The sequence below is a fragment of the Anomaloglossus baeobatrachus genome, chromosome 4 (assembly GCF_048569485.1).
Source record: "Anomaloglossus baeobatrachus isolate aAnoBae1 chromosome 4, aAnoBae1.hap1, whole genome shotgun sequence".
In the NCBI taxonomy this organism is placed as follows: domain Eukaryota; kingdom Metazoa; phylum Chordata; class Amphibia; order Anura; family Aromobatidae; genus Anomaloglossus; species Anomaloglossus baeobatrachus.
Window position 1 is genome coordinate 590659572 of NC_134356.1, and position 21639 is coordinate 590681210.

The 21639-nt window shown below is 44.4% G+C and overlaps 1 protein-coding gene across 1 annotated transcript; it reads right to left on the reverse strand.

Moving 5' to 3' along the window:
• Positions 1-349: 349 nt before the first annotated feature.
• On the reverse strand, positions 350-7295 carry LOC142304101 (uncharacterized). Its single transcript, XM_075346138.1, has 2 exons — positions 7173-7295; positions 350-6977 (listed from the first exon to the last, which is right to left on the reverse strand). Exon 2 carries the CDS (start codon positions 4970-4972, stop codon positions 956-958), a length of 4017 nt encoding a protein of 1338 aa, XP_075202253.1. The 5' UTR covers positions 4973-6977; positions 7173-7295; the 3' UTR covers positions 350-955.
• Positions 7296-21639: the final 14344 nt, after the last annotated feature.

A 21639-nucleotide genomic window follows, 5' to 3' on the forward strand; every position in this document is an offset into this window, starting at 1 on the left:
CAGCTTACATAACAAAAAACTGCTGACAGATTCCCTTTAAAGCTTGTTGGGTCTAATACAAAATTTCCAACAGGGCTCCCTGCTATCGTGGATCTTTAACAGTATTGGACTTCTCATGTTGGCCAAATGGACCTGTTGGTTTTCCTTCGCTCCTGGGTCCAGTTGCAACTGCAACTCTTGCAACCACTAAAGCTATACCTCTGATAAGTCTAGGCAAGAAGATATGGTAGGACAGAGCTTAATGCCACCAGAACTAGATTGTTCTGGCACCCTCAATCTGTGCGTTGGAAGACGAGTTGACAGACAGCTTAACTCTTTCCCATCAATGCATTGACTCGGACGCTGGGGGTCCTTTACAACTTTTATTAATGAGATCAGTGTAAAACTACAAGAAATAAATGAAAATACTAAGTACAACATAAAACATATCTGAGTTACATAGCATTCCATTTGATACAGGACATGCAGGGTAAATGCACTACATGGCGAATACATATTAGCTAATGACAGGATAATACTTGCAGAACAGACCAACTACATTATAATTTTGATGAGCCCTAACCAGGGGATCATAACTCACCGACTGTGCTATGTAGAGGCAAACATAAGGAGCAGAGATCTGGAGAGATATTCAGCATGCAGAATGTGTGTGTTCATGTAACTGAAATGGCTGCTGAAGAAGAAGGGGCAGAGCCTATGCAAGGTCTGATGGGTAACTACATAAGCCTTGGTAGGACAATTTTCATTGCACAGTAACCAGTGAAACATTAAACTAACTGCAGTAAGACAACATTGTCAACAGATGGCGCTGTTGGATATCACTGGACAAGTGGACAGTATCAATGTCAATTACTAAATGTAATCTTATTACTTGGCATAATAAAATAATTATATGCATTTCTATGAAGGCATGACACTCCCCGTCTGGCATCCGGGGGAATGCCACAAACTTAAACTAGAGCAATAGAATAAGTTCAGATACAGGTCTAAGAAACAGCTTTCCACTTTGCTTGGGAATCTTGATTTCCACTTTCCTGACCTGTCCGTCTTGACTTGGGAAGACCTTGGTTACCAATCCTAGAGGCCACTCGTTCCTTTTAGACTGAGTGTTCTTCACTAGGACGACATTCCCAGGTTTCATGTTGGGTCTACTATCTTGCCATTTGTCTCTTGTCTGTAATGTAGAGAGATATTGTTTTCTCCACTTAGTCCAGAAAAGGTCTGCTAACATTTGAACTCTTTTCCATTGAGATTTGTACAAGTCTTTTGTAGTAAACTCTCCAGAAGTCGGCATACTCACATTAAACTTCTGGGTGAGGAGAGTTGAAGGGGTGAGCAGAGATAGGTCATCAGGGTCATTGGATATGGGAACCAGTGGTCTGGCGTTCATTATAGCTACTACCTCAGCCATGAAGGTTGTTAGAGTCTCATGAGTGAGCTTCGAAGGACCAAGTTGCAGAAAGATGGAATCGAGGATTCTGCGAGCGATGCCGATCATGCGCTCCCACACACCTCCCATATGAGATGATTGCGGTGGGTTAAAGGTCCACGTACAACCTAGTTCTGAAAGACGTCTTTCTACTTGGTTAATGTCCAGATTTGAGGGAATCTTTAGTTCACCACATGCTCCTACAAAGTTAGATCCTCTGTCAGAGCGTATATGCTTTACATGTCCTCTGAGAGAAATGAATCGTCTGAAGGCATTTATGAAGCTGGATGTGTCCATTGTCTCAATGACTTCTATGTGTACGGCTCTAATACTCAAACATGTGAACAAGACGGCCCAGCGCTTGCTGTTTGCATGTCCTCCCCTAGTCTGACGTGTGACAACTGACCAGGGACCAAACACATCGAGGCCCACGTTAGTAAAAGGAGGTTCGGTACTCAAACGGTCTGCTGGTAGGTCTGCCATTTTTTGGGATTGACAAGAACCACGGAGTTTCCTGCAGATGATACATTTGAAGATGACTCTACTCACAAGTCGCTTAGCTCCTGTTATCCAGAAACCCGCTTCCCGTAGGGCTCCTTCAGTTATCAAGCGCCCTTGATGTCTAACCTGTGCGTGATAATGCTCAACCAGCAGGAAAGCAACATGGCCGTGAGGAACAATGATTGGAGTACACTCGTCATTTTCAAGCTTTGCATTTGAAATTCGTCCCCCGACTCTCAGCAGTCCTTGAGTATCTACAAACGGGTCCAGTTTTTTAAGGGGACTATCTTTTGGGACACTTCTGTGGTTCCGGAGGGACTCTAGAGTCTGGGTATAAGCTTCATGCTGTACACAACAGATGATTGCGTGTTTGGCTTGCGTGAGCTCTTCCACTGTGTAAGCTTTATGACAACGATGCCAGCCTTTGCATGGAGCTGGTCTCGATTGTCTGTTTTTAAAGGATCTAATGACATGTATCAGGCAAGTCAAGGCTCTGTAGGCCGATCTCCAGGTAGAGAATCTGAGGAAGCGGCTGGAATCAAGGTGCCTGTTGGTGATCGTTGTGCTAAGTGTGGAAACTTGAGGCCGTAGCTCTACATCTGATTCGGGTTCGAAGAGTTCATGTGTATGTGTCTCGTGAGCAGTGGGTACTGGTTGATACAGAAGTGCAGGCCCGACTAGCCAGTTAGTGTCTTTGAGGCGTGATGCCGGTACCGCTCTGGTCGCATGGTCTGCAGGATTTTGGTCGGTTGGTACGTATCTCCACTGAGAAGGCTGTGAAGACTTCCTAATTCTAAGTACTCGGTTATTTACGTATACATAGAATCTCCTAGTCTCATTATGAATGTAGCCTAACACTACTTTGCTATCGGTGAAGAATTCTGCATCTTCAAGCTGTAGATCGAGTTCTGATGTGATAAGTTCCGCCAGTTCTGTGGCAAGAACAGCAGCGCAGAGTTCTAGTCTGGGTATTGTGGATTCTGGACATGGAGTCAACTTGGCCTTTCCCATGACGAACCCTATGTGGACATTACCCATGACATCTATCGTTTTCAAATAGGCGACTGCGGCTATGGCTTTAACTGAGGCGTCGCTGAATATGCACAGCTTCCTAGAGAGAACTTTCTCTGAGGGAATACACATGTATGGCCTGTGTATATGCAGGTCAGATAATGTCTTTAGAGAATCCCTCCAGGTTACCCATGCGATTTCTTTCCCAGGAGAAAGTGGGGTGTCCCAATCAACAGAGCCTACCATTAATTCTCTTAGCAAGATCTTACCTTGGATGATCACCGGTGCAGCGAATCCGAGGGGGTCATATAGACTGTTGATTGTGGACAAGACTCCTCGTCGTGTGAAGGGTTTTTGCTCTAAGGCGACCTGAAATGTGAAGGTATCATACTTTAAGTCCCAATTGAGCCCTAGACTGCGTTGTACAGGAAGAGAGTCTGTGGATAAGTCTAGGTCTTTCAGATCCATGGCATAGTCTTCAACAGAGAAGGCTTCCATCACTGTTTTGCTATTAGAAGCTATCTTATGCAATCTGAGATTAGAACAAGCAAGTGCATTCTGAGTTCTCTTGAGTAGGCTGATTGCAGCCTGAGGAGATGGAAGAGACTTTAGGCCGTCATCTACGTAGAAGTCTCTTTCAATGAACTGTTTAACATCTTCATCAACGTCTTTTTCGCTTCCTTGCACAGATCGCTTAAGACCATAGATTGCTATTGCAGGGGATGGGCTATTGCCAAAAACATGCACCTTCATACGATACTCTACAATGTCTTTAGTAGGTTCGTTATCTCTGAACCAAAGGAACCGTAAGAAGTCTCTATGTTCCTCATTGACTAAAAAGCAATGAAACATTTGTTGTATATCTGCAGTGATGGCAACTGCTTCTTTCCGAAATCTGATGAGCACACCAATGAGCGAATTGTTGAGGTCGGGACCTGTCAAAAGGACATCATTCAAGGAGAGTCCTTGGTATCTTGAGCTGGAGTCGAACACTACGCGTATCTGTCCAGGCTTTTTGGGGTGATATACACCAAACGTCGGGAGATACCAGCATTCATTGTTCTCTTTCAGAGGTGGAGCTACCTCTGCGTGACCATTTTTGAATATTTTGTCCATGAAAGCAAAGAAATGTAGCTCCATTTCTGGCTTCTTTAAGAAAGTGCGCTTTAAGTAGGTAAGGCGCTTTAGTGCCAGCTCTTTGTTGTTAGGAAGACGGGGTCTTTGTGGCTTGAATGGTAGTGGAGCCACCCAGCTGTCGTTTTCATCCTTGTGAAATCCTTGATCCATTATCTCTAGGAAGGTCTCATCTTCAATGGAATGGGCTAGTTTATAATCTTCTTTGGTCTTTTGAAAGACAGCGCACCCTAGATGATCTTTGTCTCCGTCGCACAATTCATCCATGGCGTATCTGTCTTTCCCACCATTTAAGTGTGCCGAATTGGTGAGATTCTCCTTCACTAGGAATTTGTTGGGGCAGGGTAGGAAAAGGGATGGACGGCCACTCTCCAATGTGTTCGTGTAGAGAGAGTGGACGTTGTTCGGCTTGTGAGCATTCCCGAGGCAGACGTCCCCTATAACTACCCATCCAAGATCTAGCTTCTGAGCGTAGGGCGAGTTATGAGGACCGTTTATCTGTTTCCTCACCTTGTGAACTCTGATGATGTCTCTCCCCAGCAAAAGGACCAACTTGGCTTGAGAATTAAGTGCAGGAATGAGATGCGCTATGTTTCTCAAATGGGGATGGTGTAGTGCCGCTTCTGGAGTGGGTATCTCTTCTCTATTGTTCGGGATGGCATTGCACTCGATTAATGTAGGAAGGGGTAAGGATGTCTTCCCATCTAGGGATTCGATTTGATAACCTGTTGCCCTCCTGCCAGATTCTTCACTCACTCCTGTACATGTTTTCAGTGAGTAGGAGCAGCTAAGTCCCTTGATTCCAAAGATGTCAAAGAAAGCTGAGCTGGCGAGTGATCTATTACTCTGGTCGTCGAGTATAGCATAGAGTTTAACCGCTTTTTCTCTGTAGCCCATAGGGTAAACTGTAACCAGACAGATCTTTGAGCAGGATTTGTTAGTGAGACCTTCTCCACAAACTTGAGTGCACTGGGGTGACACTTCAGGAGGTGTACTGTCTGTCTCCTCCCCGCCGTGCTCTGTAAGTCGGTCGATGTGCGTGGAATTCTGTGGGGCTGGTTCTGGGTGTAGAGCTGTGCTGTGCTCTTGACTGTTACACTCCGAACAAGTGATACTGGCATTGCAGTCTCTAGCTAAGTGAGATGTGGATGCACAACATCTGTAACATATGTTGTTTTCTCTGAGGAAGATTCTACGGTCTTTAAGAGATTTTCCTCTAAAACTCCTGCACTGTTGCAGTGGGTGAGGCCTTTTGTGTAGGGGGCACTCTTTGTCTGGGTCAATTGTTAGTGACCCTTCAGGTTCTGTTGTACTGTGGGTCTTGCGTGATGAATCTGTAGCAGACACATTAGTTTTGTGTACAGTGATAGGTGAGCCTCGAGGGTTGCGTACTGGAGCAGGCTTACCTGTTCGTGGGTTGATGAGATCTGCGGTGGAAAGGTCAAAGCTGGGATCATTCCTGATCTTGGCTTGCTGGCGCACAAAATCTACGAAGACATGGAATGGAGGAAACGGCACGTTGTGACGTTGTTTGTAATCTGAACCCCGGTTCAACCATTAATCTTGCAGACTGTAAGGCAACTTATTCACTATGGGTTTAATACCTCTGGCTGCATCTAGGGACGCGAGGCCTGGCAGGTCTCCTTCAAACTTGGCGACTTGGAGTTCTACCAAGAGGTCGCTCAATTCTCTTAGCATGTGAAAGCTCTTATTAGAGATCTTGGGAAAGTCCTCCAACCTTTTGAAGAGGGATTCTTCTATCCTCTCTGAAGAGCCATAGCACTCATCAAGTCTCTCCCATAACAGGCACAAACCTTTGCTCGGGTGGTTGATGCTGATATCCCTGATGCGTTTTGCATGTTCTGCTGATTCGTTTCCTAGCCACTTGACCAAGAGATCGATCTCTTCATTGGCAGAGATGTCCAGGCCGGCCGTGGCGTTTCTGAAGGAAGCTCTCCACGCTCTGTAACTTTTAGGACGGTCGTTAAACTTTAAAAGACCTTTGGTGAGTAACTCACGGCGTGCGAAGAACTTGAGGAAATCTGGTAGCTCTTGATTTCTGAGAGGGTGGTCCTGATACATGTTGCTATGATGAGGTCCCAGTGAGTTATTGTTGCCATCAAATACGTTGTCGCCATGATAGTCACCATCGGGGTCCTCCATTTTGGGACGGTTCGCTGTGTAATAGGAATCTACAAACTTGGGTGCAGGTGACACTGATGGTGTTAGGTGGACGGAATTACCTTCATGCTTAACATGGGATGTTTGTTGAATGAAGGTTGATGGCTGAATGGCAGGATTAAGTCTCTCTCTTGGAGCTGAATGTAGACGGTCGTCTGATGCGGTATGCTTTAGTACGTAGTCTGAAGTGCGTTGTGAGATATCCCGATGACTGAGTTCGGGTCCGAGCCTTAACCTGAAACTTTTACTGTCGCTGCGTGCTGCTTCTTCTAAAGCCTGTACTTCAGCTTCTGTGGCTGCTGCTTCTGTGTCTACAGCAAGTTTTGCAAGGTCGGCTTCTAGACGTGCTTTTTCTGTCTTTAATTTCAACTCTTGTTCAGCAAAGGCAGCTCTCACTTTGGCGGCTTCCGCCTTCGCCCTGGCGGTGGCAATTGCAGCGCTGCTCACAGACTTCCTTGAAGCTGACGAGCTTACATGGGAGCGTGTTACATAAACTTCAGATCCTCTATCTGACATGGTGTCTGTATGCGGCTTGACTGCTCTCTGATAGAAGTCGGCGTCTATGCTTCAACCCCGTTAATAGTAGTCGTTTTACTGTTCTGGCACCCTCAATCTGTGCGTTGGAAGACGAGTTGACAGACAGCTTAACTCTTTCCCATCAATGCATTGACTCGGACGCTGGGGGTCCTTTACAACTTTTATTAATGAGATCAGTGTAAAACTACAAGAAATAAATGAAAATACTAAGTACAACATAAAACATATCTGAGTTACATAGCATTCCATTTGATACAGGACATGCAGGGTAAATGCACTACATGGCGAATACATATTAGCTAATGACAGGATAATACTTGCAGAACAGACCAACTACATTATAATTTTGATGAGCCCTAACCAGGGGATCATAACTCACCGACTGTGCTATGTAGAGGCAAACATAAGGAGCAGAGATCTGGAGAGATATTCAGCATGCAGAATGTGTGTGTTCATGTAACTGAAATGGCTGCTGAAGAAGAAGGGGCAGAGCCTATGCAAGGTCTGATGGGTAACTACATAAGCCTTGGTAGGACAATTTTCATTGCACAGTAACCAGTGAAACATTAAACTAACTGCAGTAAGACAACATTGTCAACAGATGGCGCTGTTGGATATCACTGGACAAGTGGACAGTATCAATGTCAATTACTAAATGTAATCTTATTACTTGGCATAATAAAATAATTATATGCATTTCTATGAAGGCATGACATAGATGATGCTCGATTCATCAAGACTGGCGTTGTTCACGCTGGTTTTGATGGGGAGATGTGCTGGAGTCAGGTGCTTCTGATCCATGAAGAGGCGTACGCCTCTCATAAATCAGGAACATTGGATTAGTGGCGTACACCTCCATGTGCACTTGACAAAAAATCTTACTCCAGTCACTTCTGTCAAGTGTCTATTTTAGAGCTTGAATAGAAAAACAACCATTTTGAAGAAAATTTGGTTGAACGCAGGTTGTAGTCGCCTATGGCTTGCATTGACGATTTTGGCCACTATTGATCAAAAAGATGTAAAACTTTTGCAGAACTCAAAGTTGTGCAAACCTTTTACGGCTATTGGTGTTTTTGTGTCAGTGTCATTCAGATCAACCAAATTGGATGGAGCATTTGCAGGACAAGGCGCTGCAAAGACCACCTGACAAATTCTTTAATAGTTACACCACTTTGGTAACTTATGCCAGAAATGTACCGTACTTCAGTCCCTAAATAGAGTAATATTTTTCGCTAGGCACATGGAAGGGCATGCCAGTGACAAAATGCAACTAATTAATTAAGTGATATGCTCCTTTTAATGATTTAAGGGCATCTTACGCCTGCACACTCATCATGAAGACTGGCTTGCAAATCAGTCAATCTTAAAGGGAACCTGTCATCAGAAATTTCGCCCAAAAGCTAAAAGATTCCCCCTCTGCAGCTCCTGGGCTGCATTCTAGGAAGATCCCTGTTATTATTGTGCCCCATGTGAGACCAAAATAAAGCCTTTATAAAGTTCTACCTTTTTGTATGCAGCTTCTGTAAATGTGTCACGGGGGCGGGCTCTCTGCCGTCCGTTATTCTGCCTCCTGGTCCTGTATGCCGCCCCCATCGCTCCTTTCCATATCTGATGCACCGCCCACTGCTCCAGCCATCCCCGCGCATGCCCAGTGCCAGTCTCACAGGACTGAGCAGTTTGACCGCTGGTGACATGTGCGCAGACAAGTGATTATGGACGGGACTGTGACTGTTATCAGCAAGTACCCGCCCATAATCTCTTGAGCGCGCAAACCTCTCCAGCGGTCAGACACACTGTGCTCAGGGTAGTGCTAGACTGTATGGGCTGCTTCCAGGGATGACGTCCCTTTGTCATGTGATAGGGGCGTGTTCAAAATACTATCACATGACAAAGGGACGTCATCCCTGAAAGCAGCCCATACAGTCTAGCACTACCCTGAGCACAGTGTGTCTGACCGCTGGAGAGGTTTGCGCGCTCAAGAGATTATGGCCGGGTACTTGCTGATAACAGTCACAGTCCCGTCCATAATCACTTGCCTGCGCACACGTCACCAGCGGTCAAACTGCTCAGTCCTGTGAGACTGGCACTGGGCATGCGCGGGGATGGCTGGAGCAGTGGGCGGTGCATCAGATATGGAAAGGAGCGATGGGGGCGGCATACAGGACCAGGAGGCAGAATAACGGACGGCAGAGAGCCCGCCCCCGGGACGAATTTACAGAAGCTGCATACAAAAAGGTAGAACTTTATAAAGGCTTTATTTTGGTCTCACATGGGGCACAATAATAACAGGGATCTTCCTAGAATGCAGCCCAGGAGCTGCAGAGGGGGAATCTTTTAGCTTTTGGGCGAAATTTCTGATGACAGGTTCCCTTTAATATAATGGGTCCTATGTCTTTAAGAACACAACACTGTTCATAGCTTTGGTTTATCCAACTACGGGTGTTGAGGAACCGTCAGATCTACAGTTAGGTCCAGAAATATTTGGACAGTGACACAATTTTCGCGAGTTGGGCTCTGCATGCCACCACATTGGATTTGAAATGAAACCTCTACAACAGAATTCAAGTGCAGATTGTAACGTTTAATTTGAAGGTTTGAACAAAAATATCTGATAGAAATTGTAGGAATTGTACACATTTCTTTACAAACACTCCACATTTTAGGAGGTCAAAAGTAATTGGACAAATAAACCAAACCCAAGCAAAATATTTTTATTTTCAATATTTTGTTGCGAATCCTTTGGAGGCAATCACTGCCTTAAGTCTGGAACCCATGGACATCACCAAACGCTGGGTTTCCTCCTTCTTAATGCTTTGCCAGGCCTTTACAGCCGCAGTCTTCAGGTCTTGCTTGTTTGTGGGTCTTTCCGTCTTAAGTCTGGATTTGAGCAAGTGAAATGCATGCTCAATTGGGTTAAGATCTGGTGATTGACTTGGCCATTGCAGAATGTTCCACTTTTTAGCACTCATGAACTCCTGGGTAGCTTTGGCTGTATGCTTGGGGTCATTGTCCATCTGTACTATGAAGCGCCGTCCGATCAACTTTGCGGCATTTGGCTGAATCTGGGCTGAAAGTATATCCCGGTACACTTCAGAATTCATCCGGCTTCTCTTGTCTGCTGTTATGTCATCAATAAACACAAGTGACCCAGTGCCATTGAAAGCCATGCATGCCCATGCCATCACGTTGCCTCCACCATGTTTTACAGAGGATGTGGTGTGCCTTGGATCATGTGCCGTTCCCTTTCTTCTCCAAACTTTTTTCTTCCCATCATTCTGGTACAGGTTGATCTTTGTCTCATCTGTCCATAGAATACTTTTCCAGAACTGAGCTGGCTTCATGAGGTGTTTTTCAGCAAATTTAACTCTGAACCCTTTGTATTTACTTTCATGGAGTCTTCTCTTTACTGTTGACTTAGAGACAGATACACCTACTTCACTGAGAGTGTTCTGGACTTCAGTTGATGTTGTGAACGGGTTTTTCTTCACCAAAGAAAGTATGCGCCGATCATCCACCACTGTTGTCATCCGTGGACGCCCAGGCCTTTTTGAGTTCCCAAGCTCACCAGTCAATTCCTTTTTTCTCAGAATGTACCCGACTGTTGATTTTGCTACTCCAAGCATGTCTGCTATCTCTCTGATGGATTTTTTCTTTTTTTTCAGCCTCAGGATGTTCTGCTTCACCTCAATTGAGAGTTCCTTAGACCGCATGTTGTCTGGTCACAGCAACAGCTTCCAAATGCAAAACCACACACCTGTAATCAACCCCAGACCTTTTAACTACTTCATTGATTACAGGTTAACGAGGGAGACGCCTTCAGAGTTAATTGCAGCCCTTAGAGTCCCTTGTCCAATTACTTTTGGTCCCTTGAAAAAGAGGAGGCTATGCATTACAGAGCTATGATTCCTAAACCCTTTCTCCGATTTGGATGTGAAAACTCTCATATTGCAGCTGGGAGTGTGCACTTTCAGCCCATATTATATATATATAATTGTATTTCTGAACATGTTTTTGTAAACAGCTAAAATAACAAAACTTGTGTCACTGTCCAAATATTTCTGGCCCTGACTGTATTGTAATGAAGGTAGTGTAACAAAGAATCTGGTTGGTGATGGTAAGGCGCTGGTGGAAGGGTGTTCCTGGAGATAGATTTAAATAATTTTAAAGGATTCTCGATTAATAATAAACATCAAGACATTTCGATACTGTATTAGACACTTTATCAGGTCAATTCATCCAACAGTCTAAAAATGCATAGACATTTATTATTATGGAAAAATCCTTTGTGAACTAACTTAAAAGGGTGGTTCACTCCTTTTCATTACTGGACACATCGATATTCTCTCAAATACCTTGTGTTGCCAATAGTGCCTGTGAGTGGCGCTATTGCGGTCCGCTCACCGTCATTTGTGAGTGATGCTGGGCTGTGACGAGTGGTGAAACACTGCCCACAGACCAGTGACTCACGGAGACTGGGGCTGGCCATGATAATATCAGTCAATAGGAATTTCACATGACATTACCGGACATCAGAGGTCACGGATCCTGGGGGTCACGCGAAGGGGGTGAGCGGACAACAATAGCGCCGCTCACAGGGAGAATTAACTGCACAGGGTATTTGAGAGAAACCTTGTTTCTCAACATAATATCAATGTGGCTAGTAATGAAAATGGGTGAACCACCTCTTTAATCTTATGTCTTTCCTCACGACACCATCTTCATTCATAATTAGTCTTAGATTGCTGGTAGAAAATAACTGAAGAGGCTTACAAGTATATAGTATGATTACTGGTGACTGTCCAAACATTATCTAGCTGAAGTGCTTTAAGAGCCATTACTCCAGGGCATGAACCCAGTACATAGATGTTATAGAAGCTCCAAGAACCAGCTGGGCAAAGGCCTAAAGTCTCATAGATTCCTCACATAGTACCATTGATCAACTGTTTCCCTGAAGTTTTCTAATGGTCTAACCATTTGCAATGAAGTATTTTCGTTCTTTATTACACTAGATAAAAAAATAATATATAAATTCACAGGATAAAAATGAAGCATATAATGCAGAAATACTAGAAAGGGAAGCTGCTTGGTACCAGGAAGAGGCCAGATATGGGCACAAGGCATAACTTGCGTCAAGTGCGGGTGGCTGTATGCGGCTATTACTGCAAGCATTGGGCTTTAAAATTATTTGATATTAAACTATAAGACCCACCCCCATTTTCCTCCCAAACTTGGGGGAAAAGTGTGTCTTATAGTCCGAAAAGTACGGTAAACTCTACAGAAAAAAAAGAGAACCTTACGCTATACAGAAGAGAGAGACTTATCCAGGGACTCCAGAGATGGAAAATGACTCTGCCGTACAATCTGTGCTTCACCGGGAACTGCTGACCTGTGATGCTTGAGGTACTGACCACCACTGTACAAGTACAATAATCTGCTAGATGGATAACTGTGAAGAGGGGAACCAGGTTATGGCCGGCAGTGATTCCCCTATCTTCATGAAATGTGAATGTGCGTGTGATGCTCCTGTGACGCCCCTGGACTATCAGGTCGTCACAGGGTACTGCACAAACTGCCCTTCCGTGCAGTATTCCACTTCCCTATTGGTTCTGGGTCCCTACCTAAATAGTGTTGCCTCCAACAGCAAATCAAATCCTAGATACAACCTGCACCACACCCACCAGGCACACCAGTGGATTGCTTGAGTGGAATAGAGTCGCCCACCTGGGCGGTCAGGGAGGGGAGGTGAGTAGTGTAGTCAGTAGTGAGTGGGGAGTTGGGAAGTAGCCCTCGAGCTGTGAGGAGCTCAGAGGAAGTCGGGAGCGGTGGCTCCTAAAGAAGCTGTCTAGGTTGCAGACGGTGGACTGGGTCTAGAGGAGTCGGACCCCGGTCGCAGGGGATTGTGGCAAGGAGTCAGGACCTGTTGAGGAGGACAGCCGGCAGCCTAGCACTATCACCGGTCTGGGACCGAAGGCACGACGAGGTACACGGACCCTAGGTCGGGGAGTAGCTTTAGGCAACCCGACAATTCACCTGAGGAGAATGGCGCCTTTATGCTATGTTCCCACCTGCTCCAGAATCGGAGCATTAGCGCAACGAGGGGAATAGGACTTTCCAATCTAAAACGGTCCAGAAAATCCCAAGCATGAGACCTGAGAGCAAGTTCCCACACTTAGCCATAGTTGGGAGCGGGGCCCGGCATGTTCCATACTACTGGGCCACCAAGTTGAAGTTAAACTTAGTGCCAGGAGGCAGGTCACGGATCACCAGGCAACACTATAGGGGATGGGACGAGCTCCCCTCAGCGGCAGCGGTACCCAGAGAATTGGTTTACCCGGATCTCAGCATCTGCCTATGAAGATAAAGAACCCCGGCACACAGTATGGAAGGAGGATAAACAGTCAATGGTTTTTGTAGTATGTTCGAGTTTTATTCAAAAGAAGTTTTCACAACAATTGGAAGTTGCAATACAGTCCTTTCACAACAACAAGGAGTTGCAATACAGTCCGACGTTTCGGCTCTTAAATGAGCCTTCACCAGGGACATAAAGGTACTAAATTTTAACAGGAAAGATCACAGGAAACATACACCTTCCCCTGCTTAAATTGTACCCAATGTTCGAATATTACTAAGGGTGACTCCTTCACGCATCCACATTCAGGCCAACGATTTGCTATTAGGGGTTTCTTTACCTGCGAGTCCTCGTTCATCATTTATTTGATCAAGTGTCCTTGCGGTCTCGGATACGTTGGGGAGACAACCCAGCATATCCGAGACCGCATCAGTAAACATAAATCCACAATTCGCTAGATAGCACTTTAACATGTGCACATATTGTCTCACATCTTATAACCACACCACTTGGAGAAATATTGTTGTTATGTTTTCCCTTTGAACATGATGTTATTGTAATTATGTTTCCTGTGATCTTTCCTGTTAAAATTTAGTACCTTTATGTCCCTGGTGAAGGCTCATTTAAGAGCCGAAACGTCGGACTGTATTGCAACTCCTTGTTGTTGTGAAAGGACTGTATTGCAACTTCCAATTGTTGTGAAAACTTCTTTTGAATAAAACTCGAACATACTACAAAAACCATTGACTGTTTATCCTCCTTCCATACTATGTGCCGGGGTTCTTTATCTTTATATGGACTATTTTTTCTCCCGAGCACCAGGATTGAAGCAGTTGAGCCCAGCTTACTCTTACTTAGCATCTGCCTATGAACTGAGTGAGTACGAGAGTGACACCTGCACCCCACGGCATCCCACACCGAGTCCCGGGGAATCCCCCTACCTATTGAGGGCTACAACACCTTGCTGTCCCAGTCCCAATTCATCACCCCGGATACTCCCAACGGCAGCAGCGGTACTCACCAAATTACTGTACACCACGGGTGGCGTCACAAACTATACATCAATTCCCCTGTAAATACCCCCTTCCATTTGAGTAGCCGCACGACCCTCGGGTCCGGAGACCCTCGAGCCAGAGCGAACCTGGATCCGAGTAGCTCGGCTGCTGGCACGGGTACGGCACACTCCCATTGGAGCATGAGGCCTTAGTCATTACATTTGGGGTTACCTTCATCTTTGCTTGCAGGGTCCTCATCATTGATGGAGAGGGCGATACAAAACACACGCCAGTCTCTGATAAACAAACCGGAACCTTTTTATTGCAGATCACTTTTCTTTCATACTTCAGGCCCTTGGGACCACTTGTGCTGTTTCTGCTCTCCGAGGGGGAAACTTCTATCTTCCTAGCACTTGCCCTGGGTACTATCTTCCAACAGTTAAGTCTTATGTAAGCTTCCTCCCCCTGTATTCCTTCCATGCGGCTGCACTGTCTCACTTGGGCCCTCAGACGCGTGGCAGCTCCTGATCTGTTCAGGGACCCGCCGGCAGGTTTGCTGTACCCCGACGTCCCACCAATCTCAGGACACTCCACAGCCCATCTGCAGAGTAAGGTCTTGACACAGAGGAGGATGCCTCCCTGTAATACAAATGAGATAAGTATGAGTGAGTGATTGGATTAAAATAGGTATCTAGTCTTCTGAGTAGGTGATTATGGAGGTCATGCTGTCCATGTGCTACAATCTTAGAGCATTATGCCTGAACATGAGGAGTTAACTTGGTGAAAACAACATACTAGTGAACTTTGAGATAATAGACAATAGCAAACCAACCTTACAAACAAACTTTGGGTTGTTATATTAGTAAGAGACAACCTTGAAGCACTGTGTGGTGGGTAATCATAAAACTTAAGTAAAACTTCAACTTTTTAAAAAACTGATGATCTTGCTCTGCGCAGCCGTGATGGAGGAGGATGTGAGAGCTGTGTATAAAAAAAGGGACCCTGTTTAGCGAGTTAGGGACGTTCCAGAATTAGTGGACACACTTCTTCTGTGATGGTGATACCAGAGTATTTCCTTCTCGCTGACCATGGTCCCTCCGGTAGGGAAGTGATGCTACAATATTTCGGTAATGTATTGATGCTTGATTTCTCTATATACTATGATTTATATTGACTGTATGATTTACATTCATTGAATCAATAGAACAGGGTAATATTGTTGCTGCCATTCCATAATTGAACATTATCCTGATGCTATCTTAATAAATTGTTACATTATTGTTTTACCATAAAACTGTATTCAGTGTGCCTAATTTGTATATTAGTGAGCGCTACGTAGGTAAGGGCGTATCCGACCTGTCACTTTGATGTGGTAAGACACTCCCTTCCTGGACTGACTCTAATTCAGGGCCTCTGTCCGTATACTTCAGCTCCTGCCATTTAACTGATTACAAACATCTCTCTGTTCCTAAACCTTCTCTGCTCACACCTCCCTCCTGTCTCCATCTCCCTGGTAACTTCCTTACTGCTATTCATGTGTCCCTGTTCTATCCTATTAACTACCTCTGACTTCACCTGCCTACTGCTTGTTTCCCTAGTTGCAATTAAAACATCCTATCTAAAGTATTTAACTATTGCTACTATATTTACGGCTTCCCTGGCCCAGCACTAATGTCTCCCACCTGACACAGCAGGAGGGACCAGTCCTCTCTATTACACATTAAATACTGTTTCATGCAGCATTTGTTTGGGCCTGTCCCACCCACAGCCATGATTCAGTCATGGGTATGGGATTGAAAAGCACCAGGTAAGTGCTGCTATAAATAGTTCTACTTTTTCAAATGTGAGACCGTATTGCACATTTTAAATATAAAATATTTTAGAGTAGGACTGTCCTTAAGAGATTTGCCGTGATGTTGCGGGGTAGCTCAAAAACTTGCAATTTTTTTGTCAAAAATCTCAAATTTTAAAATCAAACTGTTTGGAATTTTTAATGCAGTGCACGTCTTATAATACATGCCATTTTGAGTTGAGCTGGCTTTTTTTTTATTATATACTGTTTATAACAATCAACTACCTTCAATTACTAGGGGCACCGAGTGCTGCAACCAAGCAGCTCTGCTACATTCTGCATTAATGTACATATATATACATCATACTTATATACATTAGGTGTACAATATACTAGCAGTTATTACATAGGAGTGTGCGCTACTTGCCCCCCACCTACAACTGCAGGACATTACGGGGATGCCCAAGAGGCCATGTAAAATCAGATGACCCCTGGTTGTCATGCCAACCCATTGGCGCCCCACAATTATGTCACGGGGCCGTCGATGGGAGCAGGAAATAACACGGTCCTCTCCAGAGCATGTTAAATCCCTCTCTCAGAGATTGCCAATGAGATTTAACTAGTTAATAGCGGCAGTCAGTTCTCAGATCCACCCGCCGCTGTTAGAAGCACATGTCAGCTGATCAGATCAGCAGACATGTGCAGGGAAAGATGCGAACTCAGCGTGCGAGCCCGCATCAAAGGGAGTGACACAACCTTGGATGTATCAGTATGTTCAAGGTCGTGAAGGTGTTAATATACTTAGTTGCATGTCTTGAAATATTCATCACTCCGTAAAGAAGAAATCTTTAAAAATAAATTGGTTCAGCATAGTAAATAACTTTAGTTTGATGAGTTCAAGGATGCTATTTGCCATTGTTTTTTTCACTTTGATTTGGAATGTAATTTGCATCACTAATTTACTTCAGCTCAAAAGTATTCTTCTCAGAGCACCGTGTCTGTAAATGCCATGGCCATGCTTTTATTATTATTATTATTATTATTATTCATAATAATATTTATTTTTAGAGCACCATTGATTCCATATTGCTGTACATGAGAAGAGGTTACATACAAACTATACATTTAAATTACAATGCTACGCGATAACAATCTTATTTGCTTATTGAGTTTTTGCTGCTTTTTTTCCATGTGTTTTACCTTTTATTTGATGCTGTTTTTGAAGCAGCACTTTTTTAAGCTTACGTTCCCACAATGAGCTTTTGGTGAGTTTTTGATGTTGGAAATTTCCTGCACCATTTCTGCACCTATTATGTAAATTCATTTTTTTTAGTTACGGTAGGTTTTGTTACGCACGCAGTAGGATAAGTTTGTATACACAGCGTGACAGTTGCACTCAGACCTATGATTGTCTAGTGCACTACAAAAACACCATAACCAAAAGGGGAACACCGGGGACACTATAACAATGGTAGGCCCTGGTGCTAGGGAGAGGGGAGATTGTACACCACCTACACCCACCTACAGCTGTACCCTGCACTCCCTAGTCAGCTCTATACAGGTTTTGCACCTGTCGCCAAGCAGGATACCTGAAACTTTAGGAAAACCCTGCAGTAACCCTGGCTAGTGACCTGGTAGGTGAGTATTGCTAGTCCTACCGCTGCACTAATGCAACACAAGGGAAAGGTAGGCACACAGGGGGAAAAAGGATGCAATACAAACTCCACGGCTGCAGCCAGACTCCAAGGCAGCAGACGGATGGGTTCAGGTCAGAACCCCAGCAGCTCTTTTCACCAAAGTGGCCAGAGTAGAATGAATTCTATCAATAGCAGTGAATGCTGGGAATGGCCACTATTTAAAGTTATCGTCAGCACACAGTCTAAAGCTTTTTATTTAGTGCATTTAGGAATGCAACAAAATTTTTCACGTGTTTGTTTCAGGCTCCTTATAGAGGCCCATATAGGAAAAATACACCAAAAATGAACATTTCAACAAACAGTGGGCAGAAGTTTTTATGGAATTGCATCTAGTTTGCTTGGAATGTTAAATGCAGCAGATTTTTAGGAAAATACAGCAGAAAACTTAGTATTTGCTCTCCATGGGGACATGAACCACTTGGATCAGACATACAACACTGGCCAGTACCCCACAAAGACCAGGAAGAATCAAAGAAGGGCTTCAGCTCTATCCAACTTCAATTGAGAGTTCATAATTATCATTGTGTCTATTAGATAGCCCCGTCCTACAAATAGTCCAGCATGATAGCATCCAAGCAAAAGGCTACCTATCCAAACATCATTAGTATATTGTTATTGAGACGTGATGAGTTACTAGACTTAGGGATGACTGTATCTAGAGTTATTATGAATTATTGTAATTAGTCATTTATTACTGTATATTCCATATACCATATCTATACAACGCCAGCCTATGTCACTGACCTTTATCAGACAATGATGGTGTGGATAGGGAAAAGTTAATATTCATTTTTAATTCTAATCTTAAAACAATTTTTAGATACATTATTAATAGGTTTCTGGCATGGTTAGTGCCTCCAGGCCGATCTAGAGACATGACTCTCATTAAATAATATTGCTCTATGGGTGAACAGGACAATGGCAAAGAGAATGTTTCAGGATGTGTTAGTGGACAAGACTTGAATTTTAAATCATTTGTTATTAGTGACACCATCAGAATCTGAATGAGGCAAAATTCAGTGTATTTGTATGTTTGCGCTGAGTTTCTCTTTGAAGAAGACTTATCAATTGCTATTAATATGTAGTTTTTACTTGGTGGGAATGCTGCTGTTCTCCTGAATGTGGTGTTATTTTCTGTTTGTTCCTGCGCCTCTGTATTTCCGTCACACGGAGTTTCACATGAACTTTGCTGACTGTAATGGCGATGTCAGACTCTGTTCACATTGCAAATTCTGGTTTCCATGGTGTCTCTGATCAACACAGGCAGACTCGGGCATCTACCTGCTGTGTGCTCAGTCATAGGGTAGCAAGAGTTGACCTCTGCTAGCCTACTAGTTAGGCTCCTTTCATAACATGTTGTGAGGCAGTCAATCCCATTTGCTCCTCTCATACTTAAGCTGGATGTTTTAGTGTCCCAGACTATCTGGAACATGTTGCTTTTTGCCTGGAGTGTTTGTAGAATTTACCTGTCATCTTATTTCCTCTCTGCTCTTGTTTTCCTCCTTATCTTTTATCGTTTTATACCACTGTGAGTGTGTGCTGTGTGACAGAGTTTTGATATCTCCATATCTGTCTATTTATGTGGGTTTAATATCACTCCTGTCCTGGTCCACTCTGGGAAAGGGGGAGGGGATATCATATTAGGGCTGCTCATGAGCAGGGCCAGGAAGGAGACTCAGGCATGCACACCTTTAGGGGTATCCCTGAGACTAGGTATAGCATAGGGCCCACTAGCCGGAGGATCAGCTTAGGAGCCCTGGTTTCATGCTATATCCATAGTCATCGTGAAAGAGATATCACCACCTCTTCTCTGTATATAAATGTAGTCTCGATGGCCAAATGGGCATGATACTCTACTCAGTGGAAGTTTTCTTGAGGCACTGGACCAGTTGACTAAAAGACTACAAGAATATAAAGGATAGAGTGGGTCATATCTCAGAAAAATAATATACTCTGGAACAAAATAAAGACTGAGCAAGATTCAGCACCAGAGAATAGCTCTGCCAAGCTAAACCTATATGGTGCTGAATTTGAGCATGATTATCATCAATCTCTATGGGATACCAGAGATAGCCATGCAAAGTGATTGGTTAACTCTGGCCAAATTATTTGCAAATGTCAGGATGTGACTGCATCTGTTGTGCTAGGCCTGAGAATACACCGGCAAGCTGCGTAACATAAAGGCAACACCAGGTTAACCATACAATAGAGGGGCCTGGCACTAAGGAGAGGGTAGTGTGGTAACCTCCTAACACTCACTTGAGAATGATAACTGCACTCCATAATGTCCATAGATGGGTCCTTCCCTTCATATGCCTATCACATGCCTAGGCCCTCACTGGTGAGGAAAGACACAACAAATAACACTCCAGCAGGATCTTCTCAGCTGCAACTGAAGCAACACCTCAGCTTTCTCCAGAGACTGGTTCTTTCCAAGTGGACAGCATAGGTATGAGCTATAGCCTGCATAGGAAGGAGTGGATATTTATAACAGAAGGGAGTGGCTGCAGCTTATATTACAACTATCTGTTAAATCACTGCAAGATAGAAATGAACCTTAACCCCTTCAGTACCGGATCAAATTAAATATTCTCTAACTCAGGGTAAACAATGTGCAGGCACTAAACAGGATTTCCAATTAACATCATGCTGTGACCTTCTGATCACAGATCCCCCCGAGATCGCTTCAGGCCGTCACAGACCCATGACAGCAATGAATTGATTGTAGACTTTGTTTATAGAGAACCTGCCAGCACAATTTTGTATTGTAAAGTAAAAACATGGCTCTAATGGTACTGCAAAACTAATTAAATTGATACCTTTTGTAAAGAAATCCGCTTTGTGTGTCTTCACCATTTTAAGTTTTTTAATTATTATCACTGCACAGGGGCCAGATTGTACGCTTGGTCTTTTGCTTGTCTGTGATACCCCGCCCCTCCGCAGGCCTCTGGTTTTTGAATGACAGGTCACTTCTGAGATTTCATACAGGTGTAAGTGGGTGTAATGCCAACCCGCCCTTGCCCTGCAATCCACTGTTTCCTAAAGAAAATGCAATATGGTGTTTTAGTGTATAGTGTGGCCGGGTTTGTAAATGACTGCTCCCTGGCTCCCTCAGGTTAGGGAAAGGGTTAAGGCCTTAGGAGGACACCCTCTCAAGGGTAGAGTTTAGTGGTTAAAGAAGATGCAGTAGCCATGTATTAATTGTGGAGGACAGGAAAATAGGAAAGCTGCATCTGTGGGAGATGTGGCAAGAGTAGTAGACCAGATAGAATTCAGCAGGACCCTCTGGGTCATCCCCGGGCCCTGGACATGCAGGAAAGAAGCGGGCAAAGTGGTTGTAGCAGGTCAATCTTTTTGATATATTTGTAGTGCATTTCTTTCTGGTGTGCAGCCTGGTCTCCTCTGGGAGGCTCTGTACTGTGGGCGGCGAGATACGGGCCATTCTGAAGATGTCGGCAGTAAGGGCTTTCAAATAACAGCAGCCAGAGTAGTCGCGTGCGCAGATGGAGCTAAAGCTCTCATCTGCGCACACGACGACTGTGGTCACCATTTCTTTGAAGTTCTCACCACCGACATCTTCAGAATGGTAGTGCCTAACCGCCCGCAGCGAGCACCAGCATCGTGCAGACCCGGCTGCCCCAGCATCATGCAGCGCCGGCTGCCCCAGGCTCGTGCAGCGCTGCAAACTGCAGTGAGTATCTGGGCCCCCCTCTGCAACGCCGATACCATCGCTGCCGTACTCTTATATCGACCCTGCCTCCTGTGACCCCCGTTCCTGTCCCACCTCCCTGGTAAGACACCACTGGATTATAATGGGGAGATAAGGTATGCACACCAGTGACTATGGAAGGGGAATACATGGAATAGCAGAAACTGCTGTGTGAATACTGACATGAAAAATTCAATAGCTATTTGTTAGAATGAAATGTGAAAAATGAAACCTGCATTACTGCCATGAATATATGAATAAAGAGAAATTTAGCTACTGAATTGATCAATGCAGAAGAGCCCCA

What these genes read in the sequence shown, in the direction of transcription:
- LOC142304101 (XM_075346138.1), bottom strand. Translation starts at nt 4,972, where the DNA reads ATGGGCTACAGAGAAAAAGCGGTTAAACTCTATGCTATACTCGACGAC.